The 24,554-nt window shown below is 41.1% G+C and overlaps 1 protein-coding gene across 5 annotated transcripts in view; it reads left to right on the plus strand.

The window, feature by feature from the left end:
• Nucleotides 1-21,581, plus strand: part of EXTL3 (exostosin like glycosyltransferase 3) — a 142,561-nt gene extending 120,980 nt beyond the window's left edge. For all 5 annotated transcript variants that reach the window (XM_045994945.1, XM_045994918.1, XM_045994909.1 and 2 more), the window contains 3 exons: nucleotides 7,129-7,273; nucleotides 12,855-12,983; nucleotides 16,895-21,581. In XM_045994945.1, coding sequence (XP_045850901.1) covers nucleotides 7,129-7,273; nucleotides 12,855-12,983; nucleotides 16,895-17,104 — 484 coding nt within the window. In that variant the 3' untranslated portion in view covers nucleotides 17,105-21,581. The remainder of the gene's footprint in view (nucleotides 1-7,128; nucleotides 7,274-12,854; nucleotides 12,984-16,894) is intronic.
• Nucleotides 21,582-24,554: the final 2,973 nt, after the last annotated feature.

A 24,554-nucleotide genomic window follows, 5' to 3' on the forward strand; every position in this document is an offset into this window, starting at 1 on the left:
ACACGGCTGAGTGGAGGCAAAGGGTAGTTTCCTGAAAGAAGTGGGAGCTTTTTGTGTTTGCAGGAATGGGGAATAGCTCCCAGTCAGGCAGAAGCAACACGTTGCTGTGTGTTACAGCAATGCAACAGTGCTAGAGGCCTGGGGCTTAAAAGACATAGGGAAGGATGGGGTTAGATATAAAGATCCAGAGGAAAAGAGGGGAAGGAGATGGTGGAGGTGGTTCTGATAATGACAGTGCATGATATTGCTGAGCCCAGGCTGTGTGCCGGAGACTGGCTGAGTACTCTATGATTTATCTCATTAACACGCCAAAAACTTGATGATACAAGTTGTACTCATCTCCATTTTACATAGGAGTCAATTGAGATCCAGGAGAACCAAACCATGACTTTAGACAGTAAGTGAAAGAGCTGGAATTCAAGTGCAGGTTTGTCTGACTCCGGAACTTGCAGTACCCACTTGCAGTACCCACCCTATTTTGTTTTCTTGACTCTTAGTAGTTCTTACTTGGGCTTATATATCCCAGTTGAGGGAGCATTACAGGTTAGAGAATGGAGTAGATCAGGACTGTTCAAAGTGTATCATGGCCTAGAATGCAGGCCATGGACAGTTTATCCTCTGTCCACAGTGAGGTAAGTACAAAAATTGAGGGTAGGCCTTAGAGACTTAATTTTAAAGCAGTTTGGCATTTACTGTGACATCCGGGTTTGGGATCATTTCCTCACAATTTCATTTTGGGTAACATTTATTAGATGTTTGGGTAACATTTATTAAATACAATTCATATGTCATACAGTTCACTCATTTATATCTCATTCAATGGTTTTTAGTGTATTTACAGAGTTATGCAACTGTCACCTTGATCTTTTTAGGAATCTTCATTACAGCCAAAAGAAATCCTGTGTAACCCATAACTGGTCACTTCCCACTTCCCTCCAACTGCTCTAAGCCCTCGGCAACCATTAATCTACCTTTGCCTCCATAAATGCTTTTTGTGGGCACTTTGACTGTAAATGGTACCATATAATATGTGCTGATGTGTAACCTGCGCCTTTCACTTAACCTAGTGTTTAAAAGGTTCATTCATCTCATAGCACATGTTCATACTTATTTTGTATAGATACACACATTTTGCTGGTCGGTTTATCTGTTGATGAATATTTGGGTTATTTCTACTTCTTGGTTATTGAATAATGCTGTTATGAAAATTCATGTACGAATGTTTATGTTCATGTTTCTTTTCTCTTGGATATATACGTTGGGGTGGGATCACTCTTTAACATTTTGAGGAACTACTGTATTATTTTCCACAGAGGCTGCACCATTTTATTGCCATCATCAGTGTATAAGGTTCCAATTTTTGCATGTCCTTGACAGTGTTTGCTATTTTTTGTTTTTTGTTTATAGCCATCCTACTGTGCATGAAGTGCTATTTCAGTATAGTTTTGATTTGCATTTCTCTAATGACTAATGATGTTGAATAGCTTTTCATGTGCAGTAACCATTTGTGTATCTTCTTTGAAGAAATGTCTTTTCAGATCTTTTGCCCATTGTTATTTGGATTATTTGTCTTTTTATTATTGAGTTGTAAGAATTTCTTACCAATCATTGGAAATTTGTGGTTTAGCCTCTGGTATGGAACTGGAGAATTATTTCTGGTGGTACTACCCAATGTTTTATCACCTTGACTCATTTATTTGGGCATCCTCTGATCTAAAAGCTTTTTCTTCCTCTCTCTCTCTCTCTTTTTAAAGATTTTATTTATTTATTTGACTGAGAGAGAGAGACAACAAGAGAGGGAACACGAGCAGAGGGAGCATGAGAGGGAGACGCAGTATTCGCTCTGAGCAGAGAGCCTGATATGGGGCTTCATCCCAGAACTCTGGGACCACCCAATCACCCCTAAAAGCTTTTTCTTTTCTTTCCAGTTTGCTTATTTCATCTGAATGGGAGTGGAACAGACCTAGGTTCAAAAGGGAAGAAGCAGGTATAACAAGAACTACCTCCTCAGGCAAAGGATAATAGGGGTTTGGCTAATTTCAACTTATATAGCAAAGAAAAAGGCAGATAGGTTCTTAATGGACAGGTAAAACAATGGGGACCCAAGAGAATTGAAAACGTATGCCCATACAGAAGCAGTACATGAATGTTCATAGCAGCATTATTTATAATAGTGAGCAAGTATAAGCAACACAGAAGGATAAATATCATGATTCTATTTATCTGTCAGATCCACAGTGACAGATAGTCGAATGGTGGTTGCCAGGGGGCTAGAGGAAGGCAGGAATGGGGAGTTAAGTGTTTAATAGGCACAGAGTTTCAGGTTGAGAAGATGAAAAACTTCTGGAGATGGATGGAGGTGATGGTTGTACAGTGTGAATGTATTTAATGCCATTGAACTGTGCTCATAAACATGATTGAAATGGCAAATGCATGTTGCATGTATTTTGCCACACACACAAAAATTAGTTGTTAAAACAAATAAAAGAAGTGTAAACAGCCCAGACATCCATCAGCGAATGAATGGATTAAAAAAAAAGTGATGTATCCATACAGTGGAATACTATTTAGCAATAGGAAGGAGTGAAGTACTGATATGAGCTACCATATGAATCTTGAAACCAGGCTAAGTGACAGAAGCCAGGTATGAAAGGCCACTTGCTCTTTGATTTAGTTTATGTAAAATGTCCACAGTAGGCAAATCAATGGAGTCAGATAGTAGATGAGTGGTTGCCACGGCTGGGGACAGAGGGAGATAGGGAGCGACTGCTCATGGGTATGGGGTTTGTTTTTGGAGTGATGAAAACAATCTCAAATTAGATAGTGGTGATGGTTGCACAGCTTTGTAAATATACTAAAACCCAAAGTCAAACACTTCTACATGAGTAAATTTTATGGTATGTGATTTCTATCTCAGTAAACTTTATTGGGAAAAAGAAAGAAAAGACTACGCTAGCTTAAGAGAAGGTATTCTGGACTGTAAGATAGATTTCTCTTCTTGGGTCCAGGTGTCTCTTGTTTTGGAGAAGGACATTGATCTTTTTCTCTGTATCTCATGGCTCTGCTTTATGGGTTTTTTTTTCCAAAGGGAACTAACCAAAACTTTTCCTTTGCCATGATTTGGCATAGGTTCCTCAGTATTTTGTTTTGGAGAGGAGGAAAAGGCTTATATACTATCATAATATAAGAAACATGGGATTTGGAAAAGAAATTCTTGTTTCTTAAGTAGGGAGCAAAATCTCACCTTACTTTTTTTTTTTTAACATGTTTTTGGATTATTAGTTAATTTTACAGTTTCTTTTCTTTTTAAAGATTTTATTTATTTATGTGACAGACAGAGATTACAAGTAGGCAGAGAGGCAGGCAGAGAGAGAGGAAGGGAAGCAGGCTCCCCGATGAGCAGAGAGCCTGACGCGGGGCTCGATCCCAGGACCCTGGGATCATGACCCTAGCTGAAGGCAGAGGCTTTAACCCACTGAGCCACCCAGGCGCCCCTACAGTTTATTTTCTTACAGTATTTCAAATTGGTTCTTAATGAACCAGAAGGAAAAACATGCAAGTATAACCAACAAGATTAAGAATGTGTCTTTGTATAATAAAGTCCATATTAGTTTAATATGGACTTTAAGGTACTAAATATACATTAAATGTGGTACTTTACCTTTATGTACATTATTATTACATTTACATTAAATGTAAATATACTTTAATATACTGTAATGTCATAAATATTTACTGATCTTTATTCAAAACTGTTATGCCTAAGTTTCAAAGATCATAAAATCAGCTTTCATTTAAAAATTAACAGTAATGGGGCGCATGGGTGGCTCAGTCAGTTAAGCATCCAACTCTTGATTTTGGCTTTGGTCATGATCTCAGGGTGGTGGGATAGAGACCTGCATCAGGCTCTGTGCTCAGCTGGGAGTCTGTTTGTCCTTCTCCTTCTGTTCCTCCCCATCTCCGTTCCCATGCTCGCTCGCTCTCTCAAATTAATCTTTAAAAAAAAATTAATTGTAAGGGATACCTGGGTGGATCAGTCAGTTAGTTAAACGTCTGCCTTCAATTCAGGTTGTGATCTCGGAGTCTTGGGATCAAGCCCCGCATCCGGCTTCCTGCTCCCTGGGGAGTCTGCTGCTCCATCTGCCCCTCACCCTGCTTGTGCTTTCTCTCCCAATGAAGTAAATAAAATCTTAAAAAAAAAATTAACAGTAGGGATGCCTGGGTGGCCCATTGGGTGAAGCATCTGCCTTTGGCTTGGGTCATGATCCCAGAGCCCTGGGATCGAGTTCCGCATCAGGCTCCTTGCTTAGCGGGGAGCCTGCTTCTCTCTCTGCCTCTGCCTGCTTGTGTGCTCGCTCACTCTCTCTCTCTGTCTCTGACAAATAGATAAAATCTTAAAAAAAAAAGTTAACAGTAACATCTTCTGCTTCATTCGGGTAACTCATTAAAAATTATTTAGATCTTGCATACTTGCTTAAAAATACGTCTTTATTTAAAATATGTAGTGTTTTAACTGTTAATAGTTTTTTGTTTTTATTGAATTGACTGTACTCATTTGGAAATGATGTGTGGTAAATGATGTGTAAAACTTCATACCACAAGAAGGTTGAATTGGTGCACTTATTTCCAAGATGATAGTATTTAAGTTTGAAATGTATAGAAGAATATTACTCATGATTCAAATTCTTCAGTGGAATTCTGTCTTGATTTCATTATTTCTAAAATTTTCCTTAGTTTTTTGAGTTTTCATTTATCTAGGGAATTTTTTATTTTGAAGTTTGAGCTATAAATTACCTTTGAAACTTTTTTTCCTATTATAGTATGTTGGGGGGGGGCTGGGTGGTGCAGTTGGTTGAGCGCTGGACTCTTGATTTCCCCTCCGGTCATGATCTCAGGGTCCTGGGATTGAGCCATAGGTTAGTTGTGAGCCAGGAGTCTGCTGGAGTTTCTCTCTCCCTGTCCCTCTGCCCCTCCCTGCACTCTCTCTCTAAAGTGAATAAATAAATCTTTAACAAAAGTATATAGTGTCTTGGTAACTAGAACATTAACACATTTAAAGAACAATTCATTAAAGGTAAAGTATACCAAAGCCTGATCTATAATATAGCACATACGTTAAAAATATTTACTGCAGTGCAAGTTTGAGTATAATGTTAAGGAACTGATTATGTGCAACATTTTTATGTAAATTGGTAGCATTATTTATATTTGATATATATTTTTTAAAGATTTATTTATTTTAGAGCCCAGGCACGCGAGTGGGGGAGGGGTAGAGGGAGAGGAAGAGAGGCAAACTCCCACTGAGTGTGGAGCTGGATTCATTTAGATCTCACAATCCGGGTGAGATGATGGCCTAAGCCAAAATCAAGAGTCAGATGCTTCACCATCTGAGCCACTCAGATGTCCCTATAGTCAATCTTTTAAAATGCCTAACTTTCAAATATCCACTGAGACCATACTATCTAAAACTACTGATGTGTTGTCCCAGGAATTTAATTAAGCTGTTTCCTGTGTTTATCTTCTACAATTCCTTCCATATTGGTTTCCCCCCTTATTATTTAATAAGTAATTAACACCCAGTTGACTGTATCATGGTTGACAGCCCTTAACAAATTAGATGGTATCTTTTGATATCATGTGTATAGCCAATAGATTCTGCCTTATTAAGAATTTATTACATTATATTTATTTAAATCAACCAAATCAGATGATTGAAATATTCAGTTTCCTATTCTGCTAGCCTAGTAGTACTAGTAGGAACAATAGGCATTTGACGACATCAGTATTTTTAGGAATATTGATGATAACATTTGGGTATTTATTGGCAGTTTTTACATTCAAATATATAATGAAAACATCTTACAGCTTTTTAGGTTAGTAATTTGGAGTCATTTTTAGGAAATAAATTAGGACTGAGATAGGACTAATTTAGAAGGCCCATCTAGAAGACTGTTAAATTGTGATAGAAGTTGTGGTTTCTCATCTATCCTACTAGATTAATTGCATTCAAACCTAATAGGAGGGGAACTCTTTGGGAATAAACTCTTTTGTTTTTTAGGAATTGAAGTTCCATGTAAGTGATGAGAGAGTTTCTCAAGCAGTTTATATTTTGTTTGGGAGTGAGGTGGAGTGGGGATGTAGTGGTTCATTGTTTATAGGACTCCTGAAGCCCTTCTACAGGGCTGTAGGGTTCTGTAGTGCATTAAGTGCTTTCAGCTTTCTGATTTTAGCCTGTGAAATTGGGGAGCTGGTTTTATTTGTTCTACCTTATCAATAAATTTGGGGATGATATAAAAGTTTATCCTGGAAATATACTAAATTTTCAGTTTATTGTTTTTTAAAGATTTTATTTATTTATTTGAGACAGAGAGTGCATGCATGCTCGAGCTGGAGGAGGGGCAGAAGGAGAGGGACAAGCAGTCTTGCCTTTGAGCAGGGATCCCAAAATGGATGGGGCTCGAACCCAGGACCCTGAGATCATGACCTGAGCCGAAGGCAGATGCTTCACTGACTGAGTCACCCAGGCACCCCTCAGTTTATTATTTCTTGCGTTTATGAGTCTTTCAATTGTATGGTCCTATAGATCACTTCTTTCGATGATGTACATACACCATTTTGGAGACTCTGAACTTCAGTTACCTCCTTCGCATGTTATTCCAGCTTATTCTTTCTGTAAAGGGTAGAGAAGTCCTGGCTGCAGAAGTTAGAAGAGCAATAAGTGGGTGCTTATTAAAGAAGCTACATGTAGCACTGTTTGCTTGTTCTTGTCCTGTTTAGCCTGTGATTAATTTTGTTTAAAAAAAATTTTTTTTTAAAGATTTTGTTTATTTGACAGGCAGAGATCACAGGTAGGCAGAGAGGCAGGCAGAGAGAGAGGGGGAAGCAGGCGCCCCGCTGAGCAGAGAGCCTGATGTGGGGCTTGATTTCAGGACCCTGGGATCATGACCTGAGCCGAAGGCAGAGGCTTTAACCCACTGAGCCACACAGGTGCCCCTGTTTAAAAATTTTTAAGAGGAAAAAAGAATAGCCCAAGGGCCAGAGACTGCAAGATAGAGCAATAATTTTAAATGTTTCTGATAATCTTAGAGCTTTGTACTCAGGTGTGTGCATATACTTGTGTTTTCTGAGGGTGTGGAGAGAAGCACGGGATCGCATTGTGGGTTTCCCTGGCCGTTACCATGCATGGGACATCCCTCATCAGTCCTGGCTCTATAACTCCAACTACTCCTGTGAGCTGTCCATGGTGCTGACAGGTGCTGCCTTCTTTCACAAGGTAAGAAAAAGCTTGGTAAGATTGGTGTGAGGTTGGTCGAGAGTTGAGCCTGTGTGTGATAGTGAAATGCTGCCCCAAAGTTAGGCCTTCTAATGCCTCTTATATGTCCCTTGCATGCTAGACATAAGTTATTTCTGTTTTTAAAGACTGTGTTCAAGATGCTTAGAACAACTCTGGAATAAAAAGTTAGGGTGAGAAGGCTTCCTGCACAATTGTATGTAGGCTATTAGGAAAATTAGTTTATTCTTTCTGGGCGTAGGCACTCCTGTAAAATTGATAGCCTTGAGCTAAAATACTGTTGTTTTGCCATTGCCATCCCAGACATGGCCTGCCCAGCGGAAGGCTGGTTTTCTTCTCACTCGGGTTAACCCACTACTATCTCAGGCTTTACCACAAGCCTCTGTTACGGTTATGCAAGTTTTGTTTATTCCTTAGAGCCTTCATCATGGCACACATCCCAATTTTTGTTGAATATCTAAAATGCAAACCCCTCTAGTCATTACTTCTCTCCTGTATTGTTATTGCTAAGTTCTTTTTGCCCCCGACTTATCTTTCATCTGTACATTTTCTGTCCTATAAAGTAGCCACTGGCCACACATGGCTATTGAGCACTTGAAATCCAGCTGGTCAGTTTTGAGATGAGCTGTAAGTGTAAAGTGCACACCAGATTTCGATATGTTAAAATGCAATTATTTTGGTTACACTGGGTTAAATAAAATCTATTCTAATTAATTTTATTGCTTCTCTTTTTAAAGAATGTGGCCTCTAGGGATGCCTGGGTAGTTTAGTCAGTTAAGCATCTAACTTTGGCTCAGGTCATGATCTCAGGGTCCTGGGATCAAGCCCTGTGTCAGGTTCTTTGCTCTGTGGGAGGTCTGCTTGTCCCTCTCCCTTGCTTGTGCTCTCTGTGTCTGTCTCACAAATGAACTAAAATCTTTTTTTAAAATGTGGCCACTAGAGAAGTGACAGATGCGACTCACATATCTTAGATAGTGTTGCTCTATACCTTCTCTCCCAAGTACTACTTCTGGGCTTCGAAGAATCCCTCTTCTGAGGTCAAGCTGTCTGCACACCCCACTCACTTCACAGGATGTCTCCTCTATCTCTTGACCTGATTAAAACCTGACTTTTCTCTGAGGACAGTGCTTCCCCTTTACCTTGTTCCTGTATTTCTTCCAGGGACAGTGATTGAGTGTACTCATTTCACCAGATATGTACTTTGGAGCAGGGAAGATATAAAGACACTTCCAGACAATTCTCAGCTATCATATAAAATCTCATTTGAGGCACACAGCGTCTATCTTATTGCTGCCATCTAGCACCTCCTAGCTATTTCTTCCTGGTCATTGAAAACGTGGCACATGGCCCATTCTCTTGATCTCCCTGCAATGTCCTCTCTCATTTTGGGCAACTTGGTTGCCCTCATGGAAGACCCATCCACCATACTATTTTCCCCATGAATGTTGAAGTATCTTAGTCTTCTAGCTTCTCTATCTAGTGGTCTTCTTACTTTGGTCTTCCCTAGACATTCTTTCATATCTCAAGGTCTTGGGGCTGAATACTGACAGGCTGGTAATTTTCTGTGTCAGCCAACCTTGCCTGTTCCCTGAAGCTTGTACTCATATACCTAATTGTTTTCAGGGCACCACCCCCCTGTATGTCCCTCTGGTACTTCAAACTGACATCCCAACACTCCCCAGGCTTTGTCCCTCATATATTTCATATTTCAGATGCTGGGATCTTTTGACTCACCTCAAACAGAATCTTGAAAGTCATCTTGCTAGGGACATTTTGAACCAGCCTAAGAAATCATTACATTGTTAGCTTTTTTTTCTTTTTTCTTTTTTACAACTTAATGTGTGAGGCTGATATGCTTTTCCCATTCTTGAACCTTACCCTTATGCTTATTTTCCAAACACAGGTGGGTTTTGGTTGGGATGGGGGATGCCAGTAGGATTAGGAAGTTTCTGACTGAGAAACCATACCTAACTAGGAGTCCTTTATTTTCATACTGGTCATCTGAGAAAGAGCCACTAATTTCAGCATTGTCTATTCATACCTTGAGAATTTACTTGTCTTCTGAGAAGTCTGCCTCTTCTCAAATTCTGATTGCTCTTTAAAAGTTACAGAGCAAGATCCCTTTACTTTCAAGTAACAAATAATTTACTTAATATACCTTATAGTTTTCATTTTCTATTTGAAATCTAGAGCAAGGGTTATAAAGTGGTAGCCCTCAAGCCTGTGGTTTGCAGAAATGTTTTTTTAGTCCCCCAGTGCTATCCCATATGTTGCCAGGCTTTTTCAGTACCAGAGAATTTTACAGAAAGATCTGGACCTCAGTAACCATGAAGATCAGGTCACATTGGGCATTGTTCTTGTCAGGCACCAATTGGCTGGAGCTACATAGCTACTGTTCCTGTAGGTGGACGTGTATGCGCTTATTTGCCCCATGATTCTTCATTTTTCTTTCATCAGTTTCTTTAAAATGTCACTTACTGGGGCACCTGGGTGGCTTAGTTGGTTGAGCATTTGACTCTTGGTCTTGGTTCAGGGTCATGGGGTTGAGCCCTGTTGCGAGCTCTGTGCTTGGCAGGGAGTCTGCTTAGGATTCTTTCCCTTTCCTTTTCCCATCCCCTCTGTTCCCCCCACTGTTCACGCTCCCCCACTGTTCACGCTTGCTCGCTCTCAAATAAATGAATAAGATCTTTAAAAAAAAAAAAATCATTTATTTACCTTACTTGTTTGGTCCTTGAAAACCGTGAGGTTGGTCATCCCTAATTCTGAAAGATCAAGTTTTTTAATTACAAGTACCTATCAATAAAAAATTTTAAACCTGTACCACACAGATGTGCATACTTATTTATAAATTAAATTTATATATGTACTATTGTACTTACAGAAATTTTTATAATGTTGAGATAAAATGAAATAAAGTTTCAAAATAATATTCTCAGTGAATTCTTAAATTTTAGTGAGAGCAATGTGATTGAATGTGTTTCATTTATTTTAAGGGTTTTTTTTTTTTTGTTTTTTTTTTTTTTAAGAGAGAGAGTGTGTGTGTGCAGCAGGGAGGAACAGAGGTTGAGGGAGAGAGAGAATCCCAGCAGGCTGTTACCCAGCATGGATCCTGACATGGGGCTCAGTCTTACAACCCTGAAGTCATGACCTGAGCCAAAACCAAGAGTCAGATGCTTAACCAACTGCACCACTGAGGTGCCCCTTAACTCTTTGTTTTAAATTCCAGTTAGTTAACATACAGTGTTATATTAGATTCAGTGTATTATTTTTTTAAATCTTGATTTGACACTGTGTTATGGCAAATCAGAGCTCTATTTCTAAATTAAACATGTTTTTGATACTTGGTTTTAGTCACTGTACCTGTAAGAAATATTATATTGTTGTGCTTATTAAGTCACGATACTCATCCACTAAATTGTGTTCAAATTGGACTAGAATTTTCATCTTCTGTAATGCCGTTTGATTTTTTTTTTAAGCAAACTAATGAGAAAGTGTTACTTTTTCATACAGTAGGTTCTAAAGCCATTGAAACTTCATTTAAAATATTTTTAAACAGGGGTGCCTTTGTGGCTCAGTTGTTAAGTGTCTGCCTTTGGCTCGGGTCATGATCCCACTATCCTGGGATCAAGCCCCATGTCAGTCTTTCTGCTGAACAGGGAGCCCGCTTCTCCCTCTCCAGCTTCCCTGTGCTTGTGTTCCCTTTCTCACTATCTCTCTCTGTCATAAATAAAGAAAATCTTAAAAAAAAATCAATAAAAATCAAAATTGAAAAGATAAAATATTTTTAAATAGGTTACAAAGTTTTTATATATTTTTAAATATACAGATATCAAAGTATTTATTGATTTATGGCATCAGTCATAATCACATAATGGTGGAAATACTTCTAAACATTTGTTTTCATAATGCTTTCTCCATTTTTCTAGAAAGGCAGTTCTTGTTGAGGATATAGATTGTGTTCTGTAAATATATTCTCATTAGCATACTCATGACAGCCACTGGCCATCTAAAGTGTCAACAAATTTCAATCATCTGTCTTTTTATAAAAGAAATATGTGTAATTCACCTTATTTATTTATTTACTTATTTATTTGACAGACAGAGATCACAAGTAGGCAGGGAGGCAGGCAGAGAGAGAGAGAGAGGGGAGGGAAGCAGGATCCCCGCTGAGCAGAGAGCCGGATGTGGGACTTAATCCCAAGACCATGGGATCATGACCCAAGCTGAAGGCAGAGGCTTTAACCCACTGAGCCATCCAGGCGTCGCTATAATTCACCTTTTAAGTTCACCATCTTTTAAGTACTTTGCCACAAGATAACCAGCAAACCAGTGGGTAGTACAAAAATTTAATGATCATTATTTCGTAACATAGATTCTAACTATTTAAATCAGTTTTAATTCTAACATATAAATCAGTTTTATTGGGCACCTCACCTATTCATTCAGCAGCAGCAGCATTGCAACATATCATAGTTAATATGTGCCATGTTTATGGCATTTGTCCATTTCTGTGGTATAAATATTTTTAGCATGGCTCATTTCAAGTTATGGACATGAGTCACTGAATTTGGGAAGGGATGGGCAGTTCTATAATATTTTCACCATACAGATATGATAGACATAAATAACTCAAGACAATAGTAAAATGTAATAAACAATAGTGAAATGAAGCTAATTAATTAAGAAGTGATGTGATTTAGGTATTTATTGGTTTTTAATATAGCTTATTTAATTTTAAGTTTATGTAATTATATTTTTTAATAATGGCTGTTTTTCATAATAATCTCACAAAATTCTAAATAGCCTCACAAAATTCCTGAAAATTTTGCAATTGACACTCATTAGCAGGTATGAGCCAGCTTTAGCACACCATTTTGTGGGCCTTTAGGACATTTTAAGAACATAGGCCTTTACTCTGAGCGAGATGAAAAGCCATTGAGGGGTTTGGAGTGACATGTTCAGTTGAACTTACATTTGAACATGATCACTCTGGTGTGCATAGAACGGATTAGAGGAAAGAAAATATGGGAGCATGAAAACTGTTTAGGAGACTGTATGAATAATCCAGGCAAGAGTTGTTCGTAGCTTGGAGTAGGGAGTAGCCAGGGGCAGGAGTTCAGAACTGATCGATTCTAGAATCCGTAAGTGGAGGAACTGAGAGATTGGATGTCTTATGGCTCTATCGCTGGGTTTTCCCCTCACTTATCCCTTATTGCCATTGTCACACAGGGTGCTGTTCATCCAAACTACCGTCTGACCTACTTTGATGAATCTTCATATTGTTAAAAAGTCACTGAGGTACCAAGGACCTCAAAAGGGGGGTGATAATGGCAGTTTGGATGGGATAATTCTTTATTACAGAATATCTGCCTTGTAGGATGTTTGGCATCCCTGGCCCCATCTCCCTAAATGGAGTGGTGATTCCGTGACTGATCATCACACCCAACCTTCTCCCCACCCTACGCTTCCTAACAGCCCCTGGATCCATGTATATTTTGGCTGAGAGCCAGAGAACTGTGGACTCTAACAGATGATGATGTGATTCTTTTTCTACCCCTGACAGTATTATGCCTACCTGTATTCTTACGTGATGCCCCAGGCCATCCGAGATATGGTGGATGAATACATCAACTGTGAGGACATTGCCATGAACTTTCTTGTCTCCCACATCACTCGGAAACCCCCCATCAAGGTGAGGGTCCCATTACTTAAGGGACTGGGGGTGCATGCTTACTTAGTTCACTTACTTTGCAGTAGCGCAGTATGAAACTCACCATACCTCAGAGTCCTCATCTGTAATTGTCTTCGGGTTAAATGAATTGTGAATATAGGGACTCTTAACTACTAAGGTTAAATGGACAGAAGTCAGAGGGTTTGGAACTTGCATGGGAAAAATGTAACATCTTTAATTTTCGCTAATCTGTAACTGGGATTTTAGCATTTTCATCGGTTAGGAAACACATGACTGTTCTAAGAGTATTTGCAGCAACTATGATTGTCACCAGTAGAACTCATAGATATTTTCGTATCACGTAACTTTTGTTGTTACATCTTGAAGTATTATTTATGTCCATCAGGACTTTAAAATTATTACGTTTTCCATAGACCCTTGGCACAAGAAATTTAAGGTTTCTGAGTTAATATATGTAAAGCTCTAAAAATAGTGCCAGGCATATAAGTAACACTATGAAAAACAATTTACTCAAAAACAAAACCACAAGTACCCTCAGAATTCTAGAAATTTGAGTTCTGTCTTTATCTTCGAGTTAGTGAATATATTTGACCAGAATATAATAATTTCATATTCAGTGCACAGAAGGGCCAGTTACATCACCTTCTGTGTCATCATTGCAGATGCAGACAAGTGAAAACTCTTCTGGTAGGGACTAGCATAGGCCTAGTAAGGACCTTGCAGCAGTTAATACCTGAGAATCTGTCAGTTCAAAGTAATAATATCTATGACCATGGTCTGTCAGTATTTATGTGATGGATCATACCGGATTTCCTCAGGGTTAATAAGCTGAGTCAGATCTTAATGTCATTATTATTAAAAAGACATATTATTTAATTTTACAAAATGACAAGTTTACCTTCATGTGTATCATTAGTAATAATTGGATGGGTATTTCATTCTTCTTATATTTTGAAGGTAAGTTATAGATTAAGTAATCATCAGCCTATGTTAATGATATCTTTAGTGGTGGTAGAGTGGTAAACAGAGGACATTGGGTTCATAAAAAAAAGCATAAAAAGAGAGAAAAACAGTTGTGGGCCTTAAGCATTCATTTATGCCTAATCATACCTTTTCCCAAGTATAGCTCAGCATTAGAACTTAATTCCTGATTACCCCATAGTTTTTTCTATTCCTGGGCTGTCTGCTAAAGTCTCACAAAAGAAAAATAATTAGCAAAATAATATTCCAATTTTTAAAAAATGGAATAATTGTCATAATTATTTTAATAAAAGTGTAGTGTGCTTCTCAGGTGCAGTGATAGATATTAAAAATGAATAAATATTAAATGTAAATACTTGTTTTCATTCTGTGTGATGTTAGATGTGAAAAGGCACACTTCCTTATAAACTTTAAGACAGGGAGATATGGGTCTTAGAAAGAAATTAATGATCAGTGCAATGTTCTTTTCTTTCTTTATCCTTTCTTATGTGGCCAGGGACTAAATTTCATCCAAAGATGTATGCTTCTATTTATACCTTGCTAGTAGATCAGAAGACATTATCCATGAAAATTTAAAGTATCTGAGTGATTAGGTGCCTAATAATAGCATCAGTCACCTGAAGCACTCACAGACATGATGAATTTTTTGGCCTTATTAAAGAGTGTTTGTCTACCATATTATTAGGCCAGTGTTTCATTAGCCAAACCATCTCTTTAGTGTAGAGAATGAGACAGAAATAATTTGCACATGGTATACATGATCCTTACCAAGTGAAATCTTGAAAAATGAGATGAGTATTCTTTGAGAATTTTCTTAATCTTATGGGAATATAATAAGAGTTCAACTGAAGATTAGTATGACTTTTTAAAAATCAAAATCTCAGTAGGGGCCCCTGGGTGGCTCAGTTGGTGAAGCATCCAACTCTTGATCTCAGCTCAGGTCTTGATCTCAGGGTCATGAGTTCAAGCCCTGTGTTGGGCTCCATGCTATGCGTGGAGTCTACTTAAAACAAATTAAAAATTAAAAGACATTAAAATATTACAAATAGAGTAGATGTCTTATATCACCCTCCCTCCGTCCATTCCTCTCCTGTGAGGTCATGGGGTACGTGTACCTTCAATTATACTTGGTAGTACCAAACTTTCTTGGAGATAGATGTACCAGTGTATATTCTTACCAGCATTGTATAATAGTTGCAGTTTCTCCACATCCTTACTAACATTCAGTACTGCCACACTTCCATTATTGCCTATCTGATGGATATAAACTGTATCCTACTATTTTCATTTACGTTTGCCTGGTTATTACGGAGGCTGAGCGTCTTCTCTGCAGGCCGGGGAGCTCGGCTGGCGGAATGACAGCCAGTCAAGGTCTTTTTTTTCTCTTGCAGGATCGGTTTTGCCTCTTTTTGAACTTTATCTAAATGGAATCCTACAGTATCTCCTCTCCATGTCTCTCAATCATTCTTTCCTATTTTTTAAAGCTTTCAGTCAATATTTTCTATTCCGGGTAATTATTTTAGTGTGCATTTCCTCACTAATTTTCTCTTCACACCCATCCATTGTCTGATTTAATCCAGTATGCTTTTCATTCTTGTTCTCTTTGGTTCTTTTTCATATCTATTAGGACTTTTTTGAGAGTTCCGGCTTTCTTTCTCAGACCTTAAGTAGTCTTTCAGAATTTCAGGGCACATAGACATTTACCTTTCTTGTCACCATCTAAGAATCCTGGATACTGCAGGGGTTTGGGGTCTGATTCCGTTGTTGGTTTCTGCAGATTCTCCCTCGTGTGGTTCATTCCCTTTTTTGTGAATTTGATTGTGAAATTTTTTTCTTTAGGATTTCACTTATGGCATTTCTGGGAGGCCTGACTTTATACCCGAGAGGGTTTGCACTTGATTCTTCTGCGTCCCCTGCCGTACCCTGGGTCAAGACCTAGTTGAGACCTGTTTCAGCTAAATTAGCATCTTGGGGCTTTTCAGAACACACAGGTGACATAAACCCTAGCCCCAAGTGGGTGAGGGCCAGTGTGTGGCTATCCATTCTCACAGGTGATAGTTCCTCTTCCACTTAGAGCGAAGGCTGGGAAGACAGCTTTCTGTGGAGCTGCCTTCAACCCATGCAGCCTTACATTGGGTCCGGGTATTCTGAAAAATCTCCAGTAGTTTTGTGGCTCTTGCCTCCCCAGCCTATTTAAAACCAAAGCTCTGGCTAGTTCATTGAATTCAGACTTTTTCATTATTTTGGCCTCTGATGATTTAATTTCTTTCCTTTTATTTCCGTTCCTTTGATTACAGGTTTTCTTTCATTACTGTCTGTCTCTAAAGAGTTTGTTTATATAGTTCGTCCTGCATTTTCAGGTATTCTCTGCTAAGGGAGTTTTAGGTTACTTGGTCTGCCGCATTGCTGGTAGTGAAGCTGTGATACTGTTCTTTATTCTGTTCCAATTGCTTGAAATTTCCTCAGCATCATCCTAACTACTGCTACTATCATATAACAACTTTCTCATGTCTTCAGATAGAATTTTCCTAAATACCTTTTCTAGCGGATGTGTAGTATTTAATAATTATCTAACTGGTCCCCGTTTGATGGGTACTTTTCCAGTTTTTGCTACTAAAAACATTGATGGAATGAACCTACGTCTTGCCGTGTGACCCAGATAAGTACTAGAGGTTGAGTTACTGAGACGAGTAATACTAAACCTTGTAAGGCTTTTAGTATCTACAGTTTAGGTCATTTGGAAAGAGCACTCTTTACAGTGATACAGCTACGTATGTGGCAGGAAGGAGCCAAGGCTCTGGCTCCTGACTCCCTCTGTGGGTGAACATGGCCACCCTGGGAAAATGGAAGTGTCGGATTGGTTAGGCGTAGGATTTCTGTCCATCCTGGTCCCTGCGATTCTCACTGTGCTCTTTCTTCCCTATTCCCAGGTGACCTCTCGGTGGACCTTCCGATGCCCAGGATGCCCTCAGGCCCTGTCACACGACGATTCCCACTTCCATGAGCGGCACAAATGTATCAACTTTTTTGTCAAGGTGTATGGCTATATGCCCCTACTTTACACTCAATTCAGGGTGGACTCTGTGCTCTTCAAGACCCGCCTGCCCCACGACAAGACCAAGTGCTTCAAGTTCATCTAGGGACACTACAAGTGCTGGGGAGAGGATGAGCAGAGTGGGGGAGATGGCTTCTACGGTTCCTAGAAGTGAAGGACCCCAGGGACATCTGCTGGGTGGGTGACCCAAATCCTCTACTGGGAGAGGAGGCGGGAAGAGTGGAAAGGAAGTAGCCTTCTTCCTCTTAAAGTCGGCCACACTGGGCCTGGAACCCTGGTCAGAGGACTCGGGGGTTCCCTACACAGGGCACTGACTGATAGCTTACACTGAGGACAATGGGGACTCCGGGGAGTCGCTCATGCAGTTCATAAGTCCAGGACAGCTGGTTTGTGGTTTTTAAATTCAGTAACAACTATTATTATTATTTAAAAGGAGAAAGTTTGAGATTTGCCATTCGAGGCTTATTTATATATAAGTGTGTATATATATGTATGTATATATGCACACACACTCTCTCACATACATATACATATATATATAGAGAGAGAGAGAGAGATTTTGGGGGGGGGGGAGTTTGAGAGTTCTGCCTGTTTCACAAAGTGAGGGACCCACTAAGTTTTCTGATGTTCTGGACGTTAATGGAGATGGATCCTGGCCTTATGGTATCTGGCTCATCCTTAAAGATCATCTCCATATTCCCCAGAGCATCTATGTACAGAAACAAAAAGGGCCAGGCTTGGCTCTCCTAGGGGGCTCTTGGACGAAATAAGCCCTCTTGGTTTGTTCTTTCCTCCATCTGTGCCAACTGGTGATCTGGAGCTTGAGTCCTCCTGTTGCTTGAGTACGTTGGGAGGACCTGCACATGTGGGAACGGCGAGGCTTCCCTGTGCTGGGTTCAGTGCTATTTGAGGATTCATTGCTAGGTTGAGCTGTCCCAGCTCCCACTCTCTCCCGTTTCAAACAGAAGAATGAGGAAGGAGTGAGACCTGAAGATGGTGCTCCCAGATGGCTCTTTTCGTTCGGCCCTCCTTTTGAAACGCACATTGTGCTTTGGCTTCAGGCTTTCCTGAAAGTTCTCTCTTGTTAAGAGAACAGAGAATTGGCAGGCCGCACCTCCAGCTGTGATCTGAAGTGGTCTGCAGGTTGGCCTGCTCTCTCTGGTGTAGAATGAGCGAGCATCCTTTGCGGACCCCCACCCGGCTGGCCGGGAAGTCTTATAGCAAGGCACCTGCCTTGGGATAAATACCTTGGTGAAATTCACCTTCCTTCAACCTTTGTCTGGACCTATACCCTATGTTACCTGTAGTTTTTAGATCCCTCATGCCAGGTTGTTCCAGAACCCCTTGAGATTTGTTATGTGTCAGAACGATAAGAAGACATCACTTATTATGTTAGGCTCCAGTCCGGCCTGAGATTTCATAGGCATTCATACCCATGTTACCACTTTTCCACTCTGGGTTTACATTTCTATTCCCTGACTGAAATGGAAATAAGCTAATTTTCTTTTTTTTGTTTCGGTGGTGGTCGCAGGAGGGGACCCGAAGAGGCTGTTAGTGGCATCTGGCAGGGATTTAACCCATGACTTCTACCATTTTCCTGGACCCCACTTTCTTGCAGTGGAGTTGAATACAGGTGGTTTCCCACAGCTGGACAAAAGCTCAGGTCTGTCCTGGTCATGTACATGCCTTAAGCCAGTTCTGTCTTCCCCAGACCTTGACATCCTGTGCTTCTCTTTCCTGGGGGCACATTCTCCTCTGACCTGTCTCAGTGGGTCTCTTCAAGTATCATTCTGAAGCCAGATTCTGTCCTGTAGATCCCACCCAGGTAGAGGGCTAGCTGGATTAAAGGACCTCTCCTTATTGGCAGGCAAGACCAGGGCTGCTACCAGGACTTCCCACTGGCATCTTCTTGTTGCTCTCCTATAGAGGCAGCTACCCAGGAAATTCAGCCCTGCTTCTCAGCAGCCCAGCAGAGGAGTCCAGACTCCTGGCACCCTAACTTTCTAACTCCCCTTTCCTGACTCCTAACTAGTGGTAGCCTTCTTCCCTCCAGGGAGCCAAAGAGTGTGGTGTTTTGAGCTATATACTTGGCTGCTATTTTTATCTTGTTTATTTTCATGTGAGGAACTCATAAACTGGCTTTCAGTGGGACCCCGCGAGAAAAGAGCAGTCTGTTAGGACCTCCTGTCGCGGAGCCAGGCTGGTGGGTCCCCGAATGCTGTTGGGAGATCCAGGAGTAGCTGAGTGGTCTGAGATTCTGCATGACATTGAAGTCTACTGCAGGAAGGCTTATGCTGTCAGAGCCTCAAGGCGAGCACTACTAGGACCTAACAGGACACTAACCGGAGGGACTCCAAACAGCAGGCTCTGGTGGGCACTGGCCATGTTCCTAAGCGATGCTCCTCAGGAGCAAGAGGCTGGGCAGTCAGACCTTTTACGTTACTCTGTGAGGTGCTCCTGGAGAATGGATGCTGCTTTTTGCAAGGTGGTTGGGGGAGGCCCAGCTCCATGCTTCAAATGCCCTTGATGCTGAGTTGTCCCATTGGGAAACACAGATGTCATCTAAACCACGTGACTGGGACTCATTTAGAACAGGAAAACAGCTCTGCAGCTTACATGGGTTTCCCCCGCCGTCCACAGGTCACACCTTCTTGCCTGGTCTTTGCTGCCAGGGCCCAGGATGTGTTCGTCCGCGGCTAGTCAGTTTGCTCTTCACCCTGAGGGGCATTCACCAGTGTGAGAGCCTCCCCAAGGTGCTCATCAGGCTGCTCTGAGCTTTTGTGCCCCTGGCAGTGGTTTTCCGTGTGTTGTGGACTGCTCCTCAAGCCCAGGCCTGTGCACCGTCAGGGGGGCCCTGTCTGGGCGGGTGGGGGTCGTCTCTTCAGTCGCTGCCTGTGTGTGTGCTCAGGGAGCTCCTGGTTTGAAATGATGATATTTTGCAGGGGGAAGCTCTTTGATGTCCATGCCATGTCCATCCACCTCATCCCCCTTTTCCAGTCATGAGCACAACAGTCTTATGTTGGATTTTTGTAAAAAAATAAAATAAATGGAGACTTTAACTCAAGCAGTGTGGAGGTCCTATGTGCTTTTCCTCCACAGGGCCAGAAGAGTGACCTGAGAGAAGGGGCCTGCCTGATTGCAGGGAGCCACCAGTGGGCAGCCAGCTGGGCCCCCTCCCCGCACAAGCCTGTGGGCTGCGTGATTGGTCTTGGAGCAGCCCGCGCACTTGAACCCGTGTGATGCTGTCAGCAAGCGTGGACGTGGGCCGCCTTGCTGGGGCTTGTTCTAAGATCTGTGGTTCGATGGCACAGGGAGGAATTCAGGTGTCCTGTAACTGATGGCAATGGGATGTAGGATGGCAAGTGCCAGCTTCTCCCTTCTTCCTTTTTTCATGGTCATTTTAAAAATGTGTGTGTGGTGTGGTGCTGGGGAGCTAGCAGTGTGTTTAGATCTCAGAGGTGGAAGTTAACATAATGCGAGGCATCCGCCATTTGGCCCACAGTAGAAATGCTGCTCACTGGGGTGACGTACTGAGAATTTCTCAGCGGCTAGCTCTGCATTCCGCATGTCTTAACGCTGGCTTGTTGGGGGAGATTCTGGACGCACCGGAAGCCACCGCTTGCCCTATCTCCTGTTCCACTGGATGAATGAATGACTTGACAAAATATCCAAAGAGGGTCACACGGGAATCCCAGTGGGCAACAAGCTGAATTGGTAGCCAGACCTGTAGTGCTTTCGGAATAGAGCTGATGTGGTGTTACCAGAGAGTTAAAGGAGCCTGCCGCACACTGGCTGAGAAGTCTTATTTTTATTTTTTAAATCTTCATTGACAAAGGAAGACAAGAAAGCATGCCAAGGAGAATGAAAGATGCAGATTGGATCCCAGAAGACACCATCAAAGTCGGGCAGGAAGCCCAACCGTAGGGCTGGGTCTGTCTGTTATTAAATTTCCCCTGTTTCTTGGTTTGTTTTGGTTTGTTGGTTTACTTTTCAAGTTTTAATTTAAATTCCAGTTGGTAAACTCTTTTTTTTTTTTTTTTAAGATTTTATTTATGTATTCGACAGACAAAGATCACAAGTAGGCAGAGAGGCAGGCAGAGAGAGAGAGGAAGGGAAGCAGGCCTGGTCATATCACAGGGTTGTCATGTTAGGGCTTAAACTATTTAGATTCTGTTTAAACTATTGGTCCCAATATTTCACCATGAAAAATTAAGTATATTATTTGTAGTATAAGCCCGTATTCTTACCAACCATTTTACTGTATACGTGGTTTATCGCTGTTTGTGTATCCATCCCCCTATCCATCTGTCTGTCTTCTCTTCATCCTTTTATCCATCCTATTTTGGGGCACATTTCTAAGTGAATTAGTGACATTAATATACTTCCTTCCAAATACATAAGCACACATACACCATTAGCTGGAAGTCAGTATTAGTTTCTATGTGTTTAATATAAAATTTATACCCTGCAGTGCACAAATCTTAAGTATACACTCGAGTTTTGACAAATGCATCTGTGTAATCCTACCCGTCAAGATAGAGAACGTTACAGGGAGGCCTGGGTGGCTCAGTCAGCTAAGCATCTGCCTTGGGCTCAGGTCGTGATCCCAGGGTCCTGGAGTCGAGCATGTTGTGCTCCCTGCTCAGTGGGGAGTCTGCTTCTCTCTCTCCTTCTGCCTCTCACCACTGCTTGTGTGCGCTCTCTCTGGCTCTCAAATAAATAAAATCTTTAAAAAAAAAAAAAGAAAAGAAAACATTACTGTTAAACCCAGAAAGTTCCCTTATGTTCATTCTTGGTCATTCTCCACCTCCGAGAAAACCAATGATTTGATTTTGTTTCTTTCTCAGATCGGATTTGTTTTCCATTTTCTAGAATTTCATATAAATGGTGTCATACAATTTTTACTCTTTTGTGCCAGGCTTCTAGAAACTAAGCATATTTTTGAGATCTACCCAATGTTGTGTTTATTAGTGATTTGTTCCTTTATTGCTGAGTAGTACAGCCTCACATGGCAACATTCATCCATTCTGTTGCTAGGCACTTGGGCTGTTTCCATTTTGGGTTATCAGTAATAAAACTGCCATAACCATTCATGCGCAAGTCTTCTTGTGGATTTATCATTTTCTCTCAGGAGTGAAATTGTGTGACAGATAAGGTAGGTATAATACACATTTAGTTTTATGAAAAAACAAAACAAAACAAAAAAAAAAACTGCTGGGCCTTTCCCCGAAATGTTTGTACCCTTTCTCTGCAACAACCAAAAATGTTTAGAGTTCCAGTTACTCACATCCTCACCAGGCTTTGCTGTTGTCAGTCTCTAGCCATTCTGGTGGCTATCTCCTACTTTTCCATGTGTATTTCCCGGAAGCCTAATGACAATAAGCACCTTTCTACATGCTTACACCATTTATATGTATTTTCTTTGTAAAATATCTGGACAATGCCTATTTAAGAAATTGGTCTTTTTTTGGTATTGATTAAAAAATGCATTTTTAACATTTTTTGGAGCCATTTTAGGTTTATAGAAAAATTGAGTAGAAGAGTAATTTCTGCTCTCTCTTGCCCTCAGTATTATCTTGCATTAGTGGGGCACATTTGTTATAATTGATAAGCCAGTGTTGACATATTAACTGAAGTCCTAGCTCATGTTAGGGTTCATTCTTTGTGTGGTGTATTTATTGGGTTTTGACAAAAGTATGATGACCTGTACCCACTATTATAATACTCTACGGAAGTTTCACCGTCCTCAGAATCCTCTTTGCTCCACCAGCTCTTTCCTTCTGACCCCTGGCAGCCACTGATCTTTTTACTGTCTCCATAGTTTTGCCTTTTCCAGAATGTCCTATGATTGAAATTGTATAGTATGTAGCCTTCACATATGGGCCTCTCATTCAGGTATGTGAATGCTTATTTCCTCCGTCTTTTTTGTGGTTTGATAGCCCATTTCTTTTCATTGCTGGATAGTATTCCATTGTATGGGTATGTTGTCTTTTTATTGTTGATACTCCCCCAATTTGTGGCTTGCCTATCCATTTACTTGATCTCTTCGGATGAGCAGAAGCTTGTAGTTTTGATATGGTCTAACTATCTCAGTTATTGCTTTCTATGACTCAAGAAAGCCATGCCACAAGTTTTTTTTTTTTTTTTTTTTTTTTAAGATTTTATTTATTTGACAGAGATCACAAGTAGGCAGAGATGGAGGGGGAAGCAGGCCCCCTGCTGAGCAGAGAGCCCGAGGCGGGGCTTGATCCCGGGATCCTGAGATCATGACCTGAGCAGAAGGCAGAGGCTTAACCCACTGAGCCACCCAGGGGCCCCCATGCCACAAGTTCTAAAGAAACTCTTTTACATTTTCCACTAAGAGCTTTATGGTGTTAGCTTTTACATTCCAGTCTAGGATTTTTTTTTTTTTGTTCCCTGAACTTTTTTATTCATGGGACTCTTTTTTCTTAGGGAACATCTGATGGCACTGTTATGTTCCCTGGATCCCACTTCTCTCCTAGATGATAAACTCCTAGAAGGCAAGGGGCTGTGGTTAGTATGTCTTCATTGTCTCACAGTAATCGGTTTGTTGACCGATTTTAAGGTGATCTTATAGCAGGAGCAGGACATTTAATGTGAGTGTTCTTCTATGTCAGCGTTTTATAAAAGATAGGTTTTGTGGGTGTTTATAAACACAGAAGCCAGCGTTTTTTCTGTTGTTTTTTTTTTTTTTAAAGATTTTATTTTATTTATTTGACAGAGAGATCACAAGTAGGCAGAGAGGCAGGCAGAGAGAGAGGAGGAAGCAGGCTCCCTGCGGAGCAGAGAGCCCGACGCGGGGCTCGATCTCAGGACCCTGAGATCATGACCTGAGCCGAAGGCAGCGGCTTAATCCACTGAGCCACCCAGGCGCCCCTGTTGTTGTTTTTTTTTAAAAAAGAACAGGCTTGGGGCGCCTGGGTGGCTCAGCGGGTTAAAGCCTCTGCCTTCGGCTCAGGTCATGATCCCGGGGTGCTGGGATCGAGCCCCGCATCGGGCTCTCTGCTTAGCTGGGAGCCTGCTTCCTCCTCTCTCTCTGCCTGCCTCTCTGCCTACTTGTGATCTCTATCTGTCAAATAAATAAATCTTTAAAAAAGAACAGGCTAAAATAAAGAAATTCTATGTAAGATCTTGGAGCACAAGCAGGGGAAGTGGCAGGCAAAGGGAGAAGGAGAAGCAGACTCTCCAATAAGCAAAGAGCGCAACGCCGAACAAGGTCCCAGGACCCCGGGATCATGACCCAAGCCAAAGGCAGACGCTGAACTGACTGAGCCACCCAGATGCCCCTAGAATTATCTTTCTTATATAATCAAGGGGAAAAGTGCATCCCCCTTTTGGTGAGGTGGTTGTTTCTCCTGGGGGAGTTAGCCAGGAAGGCCACTGTAGGAATGGGTCATGGGGCAGACTTAAAGTGATAGTACTGTACCTCTCATTTGCTTCTTACACTCAATAATAAGAAGAGGGGCTCCTGGGTGGCTCTGTCGGTTGAGTGTCTGAATCTTGATCTCAGCCCA

This window comes from Meles meles, chromosome 2 (assembly GCF_922984935.1).
Source record: "Meles meles chromosome 2, mMelMel3.1 paternal haplotype, whole genome shotgun sequence".
Classification (NCBI taxonomy): domain Eukaryota; kingdom Metazoa; phylum Chordata; class Mammalia; order Carnivora; family Mustelidae; genus Meles; species Meles meles.